At 43.9% G+C, this 17,493-nt stretch overlaps 1 protein-coding gene across 1 annotated transcript in view; it reads left to right on the top strand.

Annotated features, from left to right (window-relative positions):
* bcas3 (BCAS3 microtubule associated cell migration factor) overlaps positions 1 to 17,493 on the top strand; it is a 415,011-nt gene that overhangs the window by 48,828 nt on the left and 348,690 nt on the right. Inside the window, exons 10-12 of the mRNA XM_080459250.1 lie at positions 1,657 to 1,733; positions 2,432 to 2,515; positions 6,203 to 6,373. Of these exons, the coding sequence (XP_080315376.1) occupies positions 1,657 to 1,733; positions 2,432 to 2,515; positions 6,203 to 6,373 (332 nt within the window). The remainder of the gene's footprint in view (positions 1 to 1,656; positions 1,734 to 2,431; positions 2,516 to 6,202; positions 6,374 to 17,493) is intronic.

Here is a 17,493-nt window from a genome sequence, read left to right as displayed (position 1 = left end):
GCTATACTGCTCTACATGAAAGCAAAACGCAGGTCTGGTCGGGCCGGGACCCCCTGGAAAGACAGTTTCTCCGGTCTGGTCTGGGACCAGCCTGGTGTCGCCAGAACTGGAGGAAGGTCCTCGTGGACGGAGACGTCTGAGCTTCTTCACTTCACTCTGCCAGAGATGACAAACTGTCTACTTACTCAACCCTGTTGTTAAAACTGTCTGAAGAAGCAAACTGTGGCTCAGGTTTTGCATTAAAGGCATGCAGGGCTGTGTTGGAGCAGCCGTTGGTGCTGATGTTCAGCTGATTGTTCTGCTCCACAACATTTTGTAAGGTCTCAGACATGATGAGACATTTTGTAATTTCCTCGTGTGAAGCCTCAGAGAAGGTAGAATGGCCCTTTCAGTCTCACTCCTGGATTTATTCCAAGGTTTGACCTTGAGAAGCCTGAACTCTGCTTACCTTTGATTCTGCCCATCACATCAGTGTCCTTCCTCCTCTCCAGCCCCCCACTTTCTACCCAGGCTGTCAACCACATGTTATCTCACCATGCCGGCTCACCTCGGCCTTGGAGAGGCACAGAAGGCTTCTTACCTGCCCCCCCACACTTCCTCCACTTCATCTGCTCTCAGTCCACTAAATTATTGTCAGCAAGCCTTTCACACACACCTCCAACATGCACACTTTCAAGCACAAGCATACACACCTCCAAGCACACACCTCCTAGCACACAGCTCAGTGTGTTTGCTCAGTGTGTGTGTGAGACGAAGTGCGGCACTCGTGAATGCATCGAGAACGATAGTTATTGTGTGTAGTTCTGTGACCACACAGTGGTTAAACGACTTGTTTGAAAAAAAATGATCTCCCTAATTGCATTTTCATGGCATATCAATTGTTTATACAAGAAGCAAACACATTTTAATTAATCACTGAATCAATAAATAGACTCACATTTTTTTACACAACAGAATCTTTCTTGCTTCCAATATGTGTTGTTTGAATCTAATAATAATAATGACATTAACATTCGCTGATGGCTACATGATTATGGAGAGTACTTCCAATCATGTCATCAATAAAAGATGAACGGTGTTAAAAACTAAATGACATCAAACTAGAAGGGGCGAGAATGAGAACCTGCATCACACCACTGACCATGTGGCGGGGCCCTCCATAGCTGTAGGCTGTGGCTCCTCTTCATGTGATCGGCCCCCTAGGATGTTGTTTTCTCTCCTGGCTCATCTGTGTGCGCGTGTGTGTGTGTGCGTGCGTGCGTGCGTGCGTGCGTGCGTCATTGAAATTGTTGTGTTCAATGTGTAGTGGAGCCATTCTTAATTTCTTGGGTACCACAGTCTGCATTAGGTCATAGCGGTTTACACACACACACACACACACACACACACACACACACACACACACACACACACACACACACACACACACACACACACATCACCCTCATTAACCATTTATCTTCTCAAACAAGAGACACATTATAGCCCCAGATAGTTTCAGACTCCGGAGGAGTTGAGCTGTGAGCTGCTGGTTTCTGTAAACCTTACATTTGCCAGTTTGTGAACAAATTAATGAATTGATGTGCTTTCCTCCCTGATTGTCCACTGGTCTGATGTGTTCATCTGTTGGTGTGACTTCTTTGTGTGTGGTTTCAGGCTGTTACCCCTGCCCCGGCCCCAGCCTCAATCCGATAGCTCTGGGAAGCCGCTGGTTAGCCTACGCTGAGAACAAGGTAGCGCACGCACGCACGCACGCACGCACGCACGCACGCACGCACGCACGCACGCACGCACGCACGCACGCACGCACGCACGCACGCACGCGCGCACACACACACACACACACACACACACACACACACACACACACACACACACACACACACACACACGCCCTTATCAGAACAGCGACATATTTACCATCCAAAAAATGCATTTGATCTATTTTCTGCCTCTTTAATCTGTTTGGATAAACGAATCATTCCAAGAAGAGCTCTCCACAGATGATAACATTTTGAAAATCAACAGATGTAACCAACTTTTTTTTTTCCCTTAATGGGATTTTTAAATATTTAGAAAAACCAGAATGTTCTATTGTGCATTCGGCAATACATTTAATGTGGTTTTGGTGCAGGTCCATTGAAGTAATTGACAGATGGGACCTCTGTTCTTGTAGCTCTTGTATGATTTTCAGACAATATCATTTATCTTGAGCAGTGAATGTATTCCTGTGACAGAGCTTTTCAAGTGAGACTGCATTGAAGTAAAGTGTGCAGCCTTTGCTTGAGAGCAATACCGCTGTCTCCACAGAGAGCTTTTAATGCATCAATATGAGCTCATTTTACCAGGAATTTCCCTCTTTCCCTCTACTCAGAGCTCCACAGTTTGTTTTCATGTTTTTGCTTGTTTGTGTCTGTATTTTGTCCTGCAGTTGATCAGATGTCACCAGTCTCGTGGAGGAGCTTGTGGAGATAATGCCCAGTCGTACACAGCTACAGTGATCAATGCTGCCAAAGTAAGCACATCTTTAAAGACTGACATATTTATTATGAACAATATTCCACAAATCATATCCTTATAAAAACAAAAAAAATCATCTCTTTATCTTTTTCTCGCTATAAACCTCTGAATTTTATTAAAATGCAGAGTACCATATGATTTGAAGTTTCTCTCCTGCTGATTAGAGATATTGTTCCCATGCTTCCTTAAAGGGGTCATATTATGTAAATGTCTGTCCTCTCTCTCCCTGGCTTGTTTCAGTTTATAAAAAGTGTGTTGCTCCAACCAGCCAATCAGAAATCAAACCCTATATAGTGTCATCAGGAGTTTAGCCAATCCCAATCAAGGTAGGCCCTCCCTTTGACCCTCCCACAATTAGGCAGCTCTGCTATGGCACATGGCACCACGAGAGGAAGTACTTCCTCCTCTTCCCAAGATGGGCATGTGTGGGCGGAGCCAGTCCAGCTCACACAGACACAGCAGATTTTCAATGCAGCTCATATGATCCAATATTCAAAAATGGAGGAAAATCAAGGAAAAGCTAGAAACTTTGAATACAAGGTTTCTAGTCCAATGAGACCTTGAGGAAGAGTTGAAAAGCTGGATGATATGACTCCTTTATATAAACACACTCCAAATGACACCCTGGAGAGTTTCTGTGATAGATTGACATGAGTATGGCTTTTTTGAAGGATTGAATGCCGTCAGGCATCCATCTTTCTGCTGAAGTCCTGCAACGGCCCCGTTTCCACAAAGTTTGAGACAATGTGTGAAATGTAAAATATAAACCGTTAATTAGTGTTCCATGCTCTGGATCATGGTGGATGGAAAGATCATTAAACCTGAATATATGACAGAGCAGGAATGTAGATGTCAATGACAGCACAATAACCCAATGAAACGTTTGTTTTGGGGCACAGTTTCAATTACATTTATTGAACCGAGGGATGCATCGATACCGATACCAGTATCGGGTCGGATACTGCACCAGGTTCCTGTAAAATAACTTGTTAGTAGTACATAATTTCATGCGTCATCAGTGTTACAGATACACAAGGGAGGACGAGCGAAGTCCGCGGTTTGGAAATTCTTCAATAGTAATGATAATGATAAAAGTAAGACAGATACAGCCATTAACGTCTACAGTACACAGAGTGCAGTGTGTAGATGGACACTACGCACTGCGCTACATTGTAGGTCTGCGTAGAGGCTGTCTGGAGGTGGTCTGTGGCGACGCATAGCCTTTGCGTTTCATTTGCGTATGGAATTTAATTGTATTTGATAAGTACTGGTATCGGTACTCAGTATTGGCAAGTTGCTCAAGCTTTGTACTTGTACTCGTCCTTTACAAAGGTGGTATTGGTGCATCCCTAATTGAAACACATGAAACACTTTAAAATAAGTTTAGTTTCAATATTATGCCAACTCTGTGCTTCGTGTGTGTAAACCTGCTGAAAGATGTGAATCCACTCTGCTCCAGCGTGTTACCTCTAAATCTTCACATTGTCTTTGGGTTGGATGCTGCTGACTTCACTTCTCGTCTCCGACCTCTGGGCTCAGGCCTGAGTTCAGTGTAGGGTCCGTCGGCCCCCCAGCTGATGGCGTGTGTGAAGCCGGGGCTCGGATAGATCAGCACATAAAGACGGTGTTTCCTGCTCTCCTGCACCATCTGTAAATGTGCTGACATTGGATCCACCTGAGCCGCCTGGCTGACTGCGGCCCAGCTTATGAGACACTTCATCACCCTGCTTGTTCCCACTCTGACTGCTCTCTCCTTGCACTCATCTCGGTGGAGGAGTGGCTCTTTGATACCAGGTGGAATTCATTCCCCGGCTGAAGACACGCTAACCAGTCAGCTCCTCGTACGGTTCTCCTCTGCTTCTCCGGAGGCTCCCAGAAGAAGGCCTAATGGATTTACTAAGAGCAGCAGCTGGTGTGAAAAGTGTTGTTTTTGCAGGCCATTGATGGTGCACATTAAAAAGACTGGTGGCAGGATGAGAGCAGAGGGTGGGCAGTGGTGTGGGTGTGGGGTATTGATATGCAGACAGGCAGTCTGCCTGCCCGCCCTCTCCTCATTTAGAACTATATATCTCAATATGGATGACACGGTATCTCCTGCTGGCTTGTGGCGCGACACGCTGGCTCTCAGTGCCGACGTCCGGAGACACAGAGGAGAAAGAAGTGCAGGCCAGCTTTAAAGTGTAATGGCTTTAGTTTAGAAGACGCAGCAGCTGCACTCTGATCCAAATGTTCTATTTTCTGATAGATTTTTCTGTCCAGCCGCCCGTCACTCCTTGCCGCTCCGTCCAGAGCGACCTTTGACGTAAATGAGGCTGTAATTTGTTTAGATGGCGACATGGTGCAGGGCTGTGTGTGTTTGTGTTTGTGTCAGCCATCAGACATGAGAGCCCCCGCCTTCCTCCTCAGAAACAATCAATAGCCCCCTGTTTGGACTACCACTAAGAAGTCCACAACTGCAGTGATTAGAAAACACATTAGTGTTGATCAATTAGGAGCCAAACGCCGCACTTAATAATTGATGTCTCCTTTTGCATTTTACACTCACACACAAGTGCACAGAGACAGCAGACACTGTGTTTGTGCCAGAGAGAGACAGAGGGTGATCCTCAGACCCAACAAACGCCAGGCGCCACGCTGTATTGACAGGGCCGCCTAGTCTGAATGCCTGATTAGGCTCTCTGGGGCCCCTTTGGCGCTCACACACACATAGACACACAGTCACACACATTGGACTCCATTAGGCTAAAGACAGTGTAGTAGGTGAGATAGACTCCACTTAAGCAGCACTATCCATTTCCCTCAATCGAGCCACAGAGGTGTGTTTGAGCCAGACACCCTGGCTGGGCCTTAAGCGGACACAGAGGAGCCACACACACACACACACACACACACACACACACACACACACACACACACACACACACACACACACACAATTCTTTAGCAATGGTGTCTCCAGAGGCTGCAGAGCTTACAAGTCATCAGCACTGTAAGTTATCAGCAAGCATCAAGTGAGCATGCCGCACACACGCACGCACACACACACACACACACACACACACACACACACACACACACACACACACACACACACACACACACACACACACACACACACACACACACACACACACACACCGTGGCTCCGTTGGTCAGGAAGGATCCTCCATCGCCATGTCCAACTGTCCTGAAGTGAGACTAGAACCTCAAATTTGTCCCAATGTAGGTGCAGCACCTTGGAGGTCCTTGAGCACCACCGTCTGTCCACATGCAACACCTGACGGTAATGAGGAGCTTGATGCTGAAATCATCATAAGATTTAGGTGTGATGAAGCAGGGAGATGGATAAAACCTGCCGGACCGCAGTTCGACACACCTGATCTACTGTCATTCTCTGGTTGGAATAAAGATCTCAGAGGTCTTTTCCATCAGGCCTGTGGAGGAATGACTGAGGGAATCTCTACAGTCCTTCAGAGAGTTCTTTGATACCAGATTTTATACACTTGTTTTTCAGTGATGGCGTCTTTTAAATAGCTGCAGTTAATTTTCTCTCTACACATCCTGATAACCTACAATGCACCTGCTTTGGTTTCTGTTGTCACTGATATTAAATGGTGCTGTGGGAGTGAAGGTGATGACGATTTGTATAAAATGACCGATCTGTTACTTTTCTTGTTTTCAGACTTTGAAAACCGGCCTGACGATGGTGGGGAAGGTTGTGACCCAGCTGGCGGGCACCATCCCCGCCGGCACCCCGGACGAAGAGGGCACGCCTCACAGCACGAGCCGCCGCAGCCCCCACAACCCCGGCGTTGTGACCATCATCGACACTCACAGTGTGGGGGAGGGTCAGGTCGGTCTTCAGCTCGGCTCTTTAAAATCCTGGTTCTACCTTTACTTGAGCCACAGTGTCCGCCTGAGATCAGCGATCAGCATCACCAGCCACATTATTCACACCAACATGTCTAAACTGCACAATGAATAAATTATATAATGCGAAGTTCACATCAGGTCTGGGTGTCCTGAGCAGAATTAAATATCATTCTGCATCTACTTTTTTGTAAAGATCTCTAAACTTTGTCACTTCTAGGGCTGATTTGACCTTTTCACACAGAATGAAATTCATCTAGAGCCACGAAACATGTTTCAGAGAAGAAAGAACACAGCTCTGAAATGAGTTTATACTGTATTTACTGTATAGGTCAGAACAATAGACATTTTTCACATTTCATGTTTTTCTTCTTGAAGTGTTTTTAGTGATTTTATTCCTTTTAGGTATTTTACCATTTAAGCCATTTTGCTAGTTTTTCTTCTCCTATTTCCCTTTTCTTGTGGTTTAACCATGTGTATTAGTATCTTTTCCGTTTAGGCCATTTTTTTCCATTTCTATCCTTATGAGTAAGTTAATCTTTTATAAGCCATTTTAGCAGTTTTTTAGTTTTAGTTGTTGAATAGAATATAATAATTTATTTGTCATTATATGAGTAATATAATAATTTCGCTGGTGCTGCTCCCTTTTGGATCAATAAAGTGAGCAAAAGTACATTTGAAATCGATAGCACATGTTACACTATAAAAGCACTCATAATATAAATATAGAAATAGACTTTTTAAAAGTGTTAAGGTAAATGATTAAACACAGACACTTTCTAAAGCATCATTGCAGTGAGATTGACAACACTAATGCTCAGCTCAGCTGTTATTTATGGATGTGATGGCCTAAAGAAAAAACACTGTTTAAAAATATGGATGTGTTGAGCTCCTCTGAGATGTGGACTCCCAGGGTTCTGTCTCCACCACGTCCCCGTTGATGTGAAGTGGAGTGTGGTTGACTCTGGTCCTGCAGAGGTCCACAGTGTCCTCTTTTGTTTTTGGGGTGTTCAGCAGCAGGTAGTTGGATAAACACAAGGTGGACAGACGTTCAATAGAAATTCAGAAACATGTTTCCTCCATGGTGTCATGACTCCCAGTCCATATTGTCCTGGGACTTGGTACTTTTATTTTGATAGTCACCGTGATAACAATCCAACTTGGTAGTTTTATTTTGACAGTCACCTTAATAGCAATCCAACTTGGTGGTCTGTCCACTAGAATGTCCGTGTTCTCCCATTGTAAATGTTCAGAGCTCATTGTTCTCTAACGTGTGTGTGTGTGTGTGTGTGTGTGTGTGTGTGTGTGTGTGTGTGTGTGTGTGTGTGTGTGTGTGTGTGTGTGTGTGTGTGTGTGTGTGTGTGTGTGTGTGTGTGTGTGTGTGTGTGTGTGTGTGTGTGTGTGTGTGTGTGTGTGTGTTTCCAGTACTAACAACAGCACCAACGAGTGGCTTGGAATGCTAATTACATCATTTTCTTTGTTTCTGCCATTTCCGAAAAAAACAGACCTCGTTATCACGGATCGTTTTGACTTGAAATATCTTGTAAAAGGAGCCTTAGCCTCAAACATGTCTGTGGACTGTGGATAGAAACAAGATTACCTTGAGAAAACTCAGGGAGAACAAGCATATTGTGAACCCACAACCTCTCACTGTGACCTCAGAGTGCTAACCACTACTCCACTGTGCCACCAGCTGGACTGTTTTATCAGTTGGTGTGTTTGATGTTGATTTAGTGGTGAGGATTTTGCTGGTTCTCCACCTCTGCTCCCTGCCAAGCCTCAGAGGCACAATGGTGATGGAGCAGCTCCTCCAGCTCCATCTCAGAAGTGATGGAGCAGCTCCTCCAGGTCCGTCTCAGAGGGTGATGGAGCAGCTCCTTCAGACAGGGCTGAGGGAGTCCACGCCAACAGGACCTCTATTTGAGGAACACAGAGTGCTTCTGAAGTACAAACAATATTGTGTGGAGAAGTCTGGCAGGCAGTCACTGCACCACAGCATGGGACACAGACCAGAACCAAGAGGACCTCCAACCAGGTCTATATCAGGTCTATATCAAGTCTATATCAGGGCTATATCATGTCTATAACAGGTCTACAACGGGTCTATAACGGGTCTATATCAGGGCTATACCAGGTCTATAACAGATCTATTGCAAGTCTATCCGGTCTATACTAGGTCTATAGGAGGTCTATAGCAGGTTTGTGCCAGGTCTATAGCAGGTCTATATCAGGTTTATATCAGGTCTATAACAGGTTTATAGCAGGTATATATCAGGGTGATATACGGTCTATAACAGGTCTATACCAGGTCTGTACAAGGTCTGTACCATGTCTGTACCATGTCTGTACCATGTCTGTACCAGGTCTATAGCAGGTCTATAGCATGTCTATATCAGGTTTATACTGGGTCTATACCAGGTCTGTACCAGGTCTATAGCAGGTCTATACCATGTATATGTCAGGTCTATATCGGAGCCAAGAAATTTCACCCTTTCCTTTGGTTCAGTCGCATTAACATTCACTTTAGAGACTGGCTTAAACTGCCTGGAAAATGTTACTCAATTACACCAGCTGCTGGTTTGGGGGGTGCTGCCGCGCGAAACAAACACTGACCAGAGAGGAAGTAAAGAAGAAATATGCTTCATTCATTGGTCTCGACCGAAAGAGGAAGTCCCGCCCCTTTAGCCTGTGTTGTCTAGGCTAACTAGGGCAGAGCGGCCGTCATATTGTGAGTGGCAAGTCTGACCCGTCGGCCTCAACAAGTCTATGTGACAGCGACGTGTTTTCTGAAGAAAACCACGCAAATACACATTTACATGACTGTGAAGAATCATTGCTTTCATTTTTAATTTATTAAATGAAAAATTATTTCATTTATTTATTTAATGTAGCATATTTATAGAAAGTATTGAGAGGAAATGGAAGAAGTTTGCAGATGGGACATTGGGACTGCTGTACTCTCCTTTTAGAGCAGCAACATGATGGAGCCCATGACAAAAATATGCAAAAGCGTTTATTTACACACAATGTGGCATTTATGTACAATGGACATGTACATTAGGGCACAAGTTATAACTTTTTTGTGTAACAAATTTAGATTTTTTTTTAAATATTTACACACAATAACATATTTACCTATTATACTTTCATTTATTTTTACATAGTTACCTTTAATATTACATAGAAAAGAATTGTTACATATTTACCTATTACATATTTATTGATTGTTACACGTTTATCTATTATTACATATTATATAACATATTCTCTTTCAGCTCTTCATTTATTAGATTGTTCACTCTCAGTTCCTCCAGAAGACCACACACTGTGCTCTTTGCTCTCCGTTCTCCATCTTTTCATTCCTCTTCTCTCTTCTCAGACTCTCCACCTCGGCCATGGCTTCACTGAGTCTGGCTGTCAAAGCATCAGGACATGTGGGCAGTGCATAGGAGTGGTCCTAGTGAAAATAAAAGGATTTACATGTTCAGAGTCCTGTGTTATCATATTAATTCATTACTTGTGCAATCAATTAATCTGCAATCCTAATCAATATGAATAATATCTAATACAATAATACAATAATGATGTTTGTGTACATGTCAGTATGTCTAAAAGGAGTGACGTGTGACATGTTGCTCACAGCTGTTTGAGCACAGCCAGACAGTACTTCCTACTGGGATCAGGCTGAGGTTCTACTGCTGTAATGGGGGGGAACAGTACCCTGACTGGTTCTGAGGCGCTGCAGTGTCTGCCTGTTTGGATGTCCAGCCGGTCCTGGTTGCCACCGGCTGAAATGAAAGCAATCACACTTGGAAGGCTATATCTAGTTTCCACACAATGTCGTAGGAATACTTCTTTGAGCCGAACATTGAGCTAAACAAAATCATTCTCCAAACTGTGTAGTATTGTTTTAACTTTATCACCTAGTGATGCACCTACTTTTTTAAGATGAGCTGGGAAGTTGAAGACGGATGACAATACTCCATCCCTGATCTGGACAGTCTGACCCGTCCTGTCGAAGTCCACCTGACTGAAGTGCTCACTGCAGAGCCTCGAGTGCACAGTGGCAATAAAAGCCTCCCTACGGAGGACGACTTCCCACTGCTTCCTCGTCGTTTGATTGGTGGGAAACCTTCAAATGCGCAAAAAGTTAGTCAGGAGCCGTCATATATGACCACAGTTCAGTTGAAAGCAACTGATTTCTTTTGAAATATATTCCATACACTGCAACTAAAACAGCCTCCGTACGTTGATATTGTTGTTGTTTGAGGGCGAGCTTAAGCCAGAGAATAGAGAGCATTTTCCACGGCTCCAGCTCATATATGTCCCAAGTTAATGTTATATCAGCTAAACACAACGACAACACCAACATGTCTTTTTCCTACCTGAGGAAGGTAATCCCACGCAATCGATTGTCCTTATTTTGTCTCTTTGTACAACCAAAAGCAGAACAGTGATGCGGCATCGTTGCTGAAGTCCTGACAAATGCCACTCACGAGATGGCGGACGCACTAACGTATGTTCCTGCCAGTCGGTGAGGCGTCTAATGTATGTCTATGGGGTAGCCACAAACAACTACGATATTTAGGCCCTGTTTCACGTGACAGGACCTAATCCACTAAAAAAGAGGAGTGCGTTTACAATGCAGCAGCGGACACCGAGACAACGATGTATGCCAGGCCACTGGAGGGCGCTGTTGCTTGATTTTGTAATGAAACTATACAGACGTGTGTGCAGAGAACAATACACTATAAACGTGAAGAAAATGGAGCTATCAGGGGAGAGTCTCAACTGTTAAACTACTGATCTGGATGATAAAACTAGAATATGGACCGCGAGTCGTACCACTACACGGCCGCCATGTTTGTTTACAACTGAATGAGCAGGAGGGAGGGGGAGAGATGTGCATGCGCAGTAACAGGCTCTGTAGCCTCCGGCAGTCTCTGCAGGAGGGATTTGCACCATTAAAGAATCTTTCCACCTTGGGAGCCGGATTAAAAACTTTGTGGATACAGTGCATCAGCAAACTAGTGCCGTGTAAACGGACCCCCCAAAAGTGAAGAAAGTTTTGCGGATATACTCGAATTCATTGTCGTGTAAACAGGGCCTTAGTCTTCTGACCAGATATTAATGAGTCTTCCTCGATACTTCTTCCTCACTACTTCCTCCTCACTACTTCCTCCTCTCTACTTCCTCCTCACTACTTCCTCCTCACTACTTCTTCCTCTCTACTTCCTCCTCTCTACTTCCTCCTTTCTGCTTCCTCCTCACTACTTCCTCCTCACTACTTCCTCCTCTCTACTTCCTCCTCACTACTTCCTCCTCACTACTTCTTCCTCTCTCCTTCCTCCGCTCTACCGCTTCTTCTCTACTTCTTCCTCTCTACTTCCTCCTCTGTACTTCTTGTTCTCTACTTCTTCCTCTCTACTTCCTCCTCTGTACTTCTTCTTTTCTACGTCTTCCTCACTACTTCTTCTTCTCTACTTCTTCCTCTCCACTCCATGTGTGCCCGCAAGATATTTTCCAACTTTTTCTTTCTGCGTCTGCTTCTTCTGATTCACGAGGTTAGATTTGTTTGTTTCCTACCCAGAATGCATTGCGCTCTACGTCATGTCCTCTCACCCCGCCCACTAGACAGGTCGTTAGTAAACAACCGAGATCGAGACCGAGGTTTTCAAGAGGACCAAAGATCTTGTTAGCTCAGTTTCAGAGTTGGTGGAAATGTTCATGTTGCCCAAACCAAACGGTTTGTTCCTGAAGATACTCTGGTCCAGATTAAACAGGATGTGAACAGGCCCTGAAGAGACTCTGGTTCGGATCAAACAGGATGTGAACAGGCCCTGAAGAGATTCTGGTCTGGATCAAACAAGATGTGAACAGGCCCTAAAGTGACTCTGGTCCGGATCAATCGGGATGTGAACAGACCCTGAAGAGACTCTGGTCCGGATCAAACAGGATGTGAACAGGCCCTGAAGAGACTCTGGTCCGGATCAATCAGGATGTGAACAGGCCCTGAAGAGACTCTGGTTCGGATCAAACAGGATGTGAACAGGCCCTGAAGAGATTCTGGTCTGGATCAAACAAGATGAGAACAGGCCCTAAAGTGACTCTGGTCCGGATCAAACAGGACGTGAACAGGCCCTGAAAAGACTCTGGTCTGGATCAAACAGGATGTGAACAGGCCCTGAAGAGATTCTGGTCCGGATCAAACGGGATGTGAACAGGCCCTGAAGAGACTCTGGTCTGAATCAAACGAGGACGGAAGGACCATGAATACTGTGATGCACATATGGCTTAACCATACAACAGGACAACGCACAGGACAAGGACACACGCACACACACACGCACCCACGCTTACACATACACATACACACACACACAGCAGAGTAGAACCTCAAGGAAACTTGATCCAGTCTTGATCCAAACTGAGATCCAGTTAAGAAAATCCAGACATTTTGCGGATGTGTGCATTTTAAAAGTCCCTATAATTATAAACTTTATATTGTTTTTCCAGCAGGCATTGCAGTCCTCACTGTCTTCATGAAGTCTTGGTACTTTTGGAGAATAAATGTTAGCATCATCATAGCAAACCTGCTTTAGTTCCACCAGTTGAGTACTAATGAGCAGCTTCTAGTCACGTCCTCCTTCAGTGGCTATACTGATAGAGGACAGCATCTCCATCTCCATGGCAACCAGGCTGAGCTGTCATACACAGGGATGTTGAGCGTGACCGAGGGGCCAGGCAGTGGTAGCATAAACAAACAAGGCAAGGCAAATTTATTTATAGAGCACCATTCAAATACAAGGCAATTTACAGTGCTTTACAAAGAAATTAAAGAAATACAGAATAAAGAAATACATTAAAGCTTTAGAAGAAATGAAAGACTTACATTAAAAAAAATAATGAAGAAAAGTAAAATAAATAAGGTAAGAGATTTATTAAGATTAGTTTACTAAGTAAGTAGGGTCTATTTTATATTCAAAAGCCTGTGCCTGTAGGAATGTTTTAAGTCCTGATTTAAAATAAATGAGGGTGTCAGCAGTCTTCAGGTGTTCAGGAAGTTTGTTCCACAGGTGGGGAGCGTAGGAACTAAAAGCTGCTTCAGCTTGTTTGTTTCTGACTCTAGGAACACTGAGTAAAGCTCTTCCTGAGAACCTCAGAGGTCTGGAGGTTTTATATTCTACAAGTAAATCTGAGATGTATTTAGGCCCGAGACCATTCAGAGCTTTATAGACCAGAAGTAAGATTTTGATTTCAATCCTTTGACACACAGGCAGCCAGTGCAGGGATTGGAGCTCGGGTGTAATGTGCTCCACCCTCTTTGCGTTGGTGAGGATTCTGGCTGCAGCATTCTGGATGAGCTGTAGTTGTCTGACAGACTTTTTACTGCAGGTCGTCTTTGTCCCAGCAGGGACTGAAGCTGATGTTGAGTCCAGAATGAAGCCGCCTGTCCCTGTAGTGCTTTGCAGAAACACAATAGTAGTATTTTAAAAGCAGCATGATATCATTGTGGTTGGAATGAACTGTTTGTGCTGTTGGACATTTTCTGAAGAGGTGACCTTAAATAAGGGTGTAAGAGAAAGGCATGTCGCTCCACATCTGGGATTTAGTGATTATGAAAATGATATGAATCACATGCTGTGGTTCTCTCTGCCTCAACCCTGTGGGTGATTTGAAGTGTTCAGCAGCGCTCTCCACAACCATCATGAAAGCTCACAAAGTGGGAATATCTTCCAGAGGAATTCCACACAATTTATGACCTGCAGCAGGCGTCTGTATAAGAGACCTGCGTTAAAAAAACCCCTGTTAAACACAAACTTTATGTTGGTTTTACTTTTTCATTCTGTCGGCCTCTTGTTTATTGAAATGCATGTGAGTTGGTACAGATTCATCAAATGAATGGAGCCATTTATAGTAACTTCACATCAGTGGAGGAGTGAAGTTATGGTAAACCAAGGGTGTCAAACATATGGCCCACAGGCTAAAAGCGGCCGGTCAAACAGTCCATTATGGCCCCTGGTTTAACCCAGGTCCTGTGTAGAAATAGAAAAGAATAACTTTTCAATGAATTTACCTGCTATTTCTAATATCTGCACTGGGAAGACAATATTTTAAAAATCCTTGACATGAAGTGCTGAAACCTGAGCTCAGACATGGAGCACGCTGCAGTGAGACGGCTAACAGAACAGGATTAGAAGAAGAGGAACTTTTTATCTGCTTTCATTTAGTTCTTTGTTCACAGCCTCTTTACTCTGTGTGATGATAGAACTGAACTGTTCTGTCCTTGTTCAGGACGACAGCTCCACACCACAACGTTTCAAGTGAAAACTCATCAATTTTGTATTTTTGTTTCGCAAAGATTTTATGTTTACACGACGACGTCATGAAATCAATGTAGTCTTCATGTTGGTCCACTAGTTGGTGCTGTTGTTAGTTTTAGTACTGAAAGCACACACACACACACAGCAGAGAACAATGAGCTCTAAACATTAGCAATGGGAGAACACGGACATTCTAGTGGACAGACCACCAAGTTGGATAGTTATAATGGTGACTGTCAAAATAAAACTACCAAGTTGGATTGTTATTACGGTGACTGTCAAAACAAAACTACCAAGTTGGATTGTTATTACGGTGACTGTCAAAATAAAAGTACCAAGTTGGATTGTTATTACAGTGACTGTCAAAATAAAACTACCAAGTCCCAGGAGAATATGGACCGGGAGTCATGAAACCGTCGAGGGAACTTTGTTCTGATTGGCTTATTGACATTCAGTTTAAATGACTCATTTTATCCAGCTGTTCAACTCTTCCACATGCTATTCAACGTTTGCTATTTGAATATGGGATCATATGCTACATTCAGAATCTCCTGTGTCTGTATGAGCTGGACTGGCTCTTGGGAAGAAGAGTAAGATTGGCTTGTTGGAGCAACACACTTTATAAAAACTGAAACGAGAGAGAGAGAGAGAGAGAGAGAGAGAGAGAGAGAGAGAGAGAGAGAGAGAGAGAGAGAGAGAGAGAGAGAGAGAGAGAGAGAGAGAGAGAGAGAGAGAGAGAGAGAGAGAGAGAGAGAGAGAGAGAGAGAGAGAGAGAGAGAGAGAGAGAGAGAGAGAGAGAGAGAGAGAGAGAGAGAGAGAGAGAGAGAGAGAGAGAGAGAGAGAGAGAGAGAGAGAGAGAGAGAGACACTTCACTTCTGGGGCATCATTCCAGGTATGGGGATGATTTTGACTTTTGGAAAACCATTAGAAAGTCAATTTTACATAAACTTGCCCTTTAATAGAGAACCAGACCACTCTGTGTCTGCTTACTGCTGACACACACACACACACACACACACACACACACACACACACACACACACACACACACACACACACACACACACACACACACACACACACACACACACACACACACACACACACACACACACACACACGTCCTCTCTGTGTGACTAGTAAACAGCAGCAGGAGTTTCTTGGGGACACTCGGGGCTCGTTCACCTCCCGGTGCTCGGCTCTCTGAAAGGTGTGACTTGGACTGGCTGCATATTTTAGCGGCCAGGCTTTTAGCCACAGGCCTGTCTGGGAGCGGCGCTCTGTAAACAGGCAGCTGTAGCCTCACATGAAGCTCAAGCACCACATGTCAAATATGGTTTTCACACTGAACTTGCTGTTTTCTATGCGAGTGTCAGAAGGTGTGGGAGAGACTGCTGTAATTTCATGTCTGGCCCGTTTTATTTTAATCCTTTATGTTTATTCACCAAAAAATTACAAGTTACGTCTATTCCAGTGGACATTTTTATACTTTAAGCTCAACATGAGTGTGAAGTTGAACCTCTAGAATGAACTTCTACTGGAGTTAAAACCTTCCTGACCCTGTGAGGCTGGAGTGGACACATTACAGAGGCAGACATGGCGGCGGGCCAGAGCTGGCCCGGATCATGTTAAAAAGAACAAGTGGGTTGTAATGATGGGGTTGGTCATTTGTTGCCAAATGGGAGACGGAGCTAACATGTTAGCAGTTTCTGCTACAGGATTCCACTCCAACACAATCCTGAGGTGATCTGTGGTCTTATGGAATCAGTCTGAAAGGAGCAGAAAATATGAGGCGGGCTTTTCAAAGAGCTTGGTCAAACACCAACAAGCTGCTGCTCTTTTTTCAAAAATGTGTCACTTAAAGAACCTGTAAAGGTGTAGAAGCTGTATTTGAATGAGGTCCACATTCTTTTGTAGTTTATACATTTCTCACTGTGTCCACACTTTTTTGGAATCTGCTCCAAATATATGAAACTATACATACATTAATTGATATTTCAATGAGTACTGGGGAATATTTTCTGTTTCTCAATTAGTTGCAGTAGTACTTGCAAAAAAAAAAAAAATTCACAAAGAAATGTTGCTGGAATCAACAATGTGTTATATTTAAGATATATTTTCAAAATATCACTCCATAACAACACGATTTGGTATGAAAAACCTTTTTCCTCATAGGACAATATCAGATTATGCAATATTCAGACCCAGGTGGGACACAGTGTTTGTAAGGTTAGAGTTGGCGTTGGCCGCGAGCCACAGAGACAGAGCCGGACCGTTTTCAAAAAGTTGTGCTTTCAGTGGTTCCAAGCACTGTCGTCGTGGAAACGGAAACTTAAAATGCAGCAAGTTTTCTGTTTTCATCGTTGTCCTGTGAACAGGACATTAGTCATAAACCAAACGATGTTTAAAAACAATTTTCCTGTGTAATCAAGTCAGTCTGCATCAAGTGTGTTAATGCAATAATAAGTGGTTCATTCTGTTTTTTTCCTTGAACCAGGTTTCATGTGATTCAGTTCAGAGTCATCTCACCTGTGTAATTTCCACTCTACAGTTAGAAACGTGTCAGAGACCTTCAGCAAGATTCCCTTTAACGTAAAGACAACTGAAAGCTTTTATCCTTTAATTCTCCACAGCCAATCCAAACCATGATTAATCACACTGCAGGAGCTGTCTCACTTCTAATGAGGCCTGCAAGCATACACTGTACAGTTTCTGCAGCGCTGTAGTCAACACACACACACACACACACACACACACACACACACACACACACACACAC

Source organism: Lipophrys pholis, assembly GCF_963383615.2.
Source record: "Lipophrys pholis genome assembly, chromosome: 3".
Lineage (NCBI taxonomy): Eukaryota > Metazoa > Chordata > Actinopteri > Blenniiformes > Blenniidae > Lipophrys > Lipophrys pholis.
The sequence above is the reverse complement of the archived record's forward strand: the minus strand, read 5'-3'. Positions and strand labels throughout refer to the sequence as shown.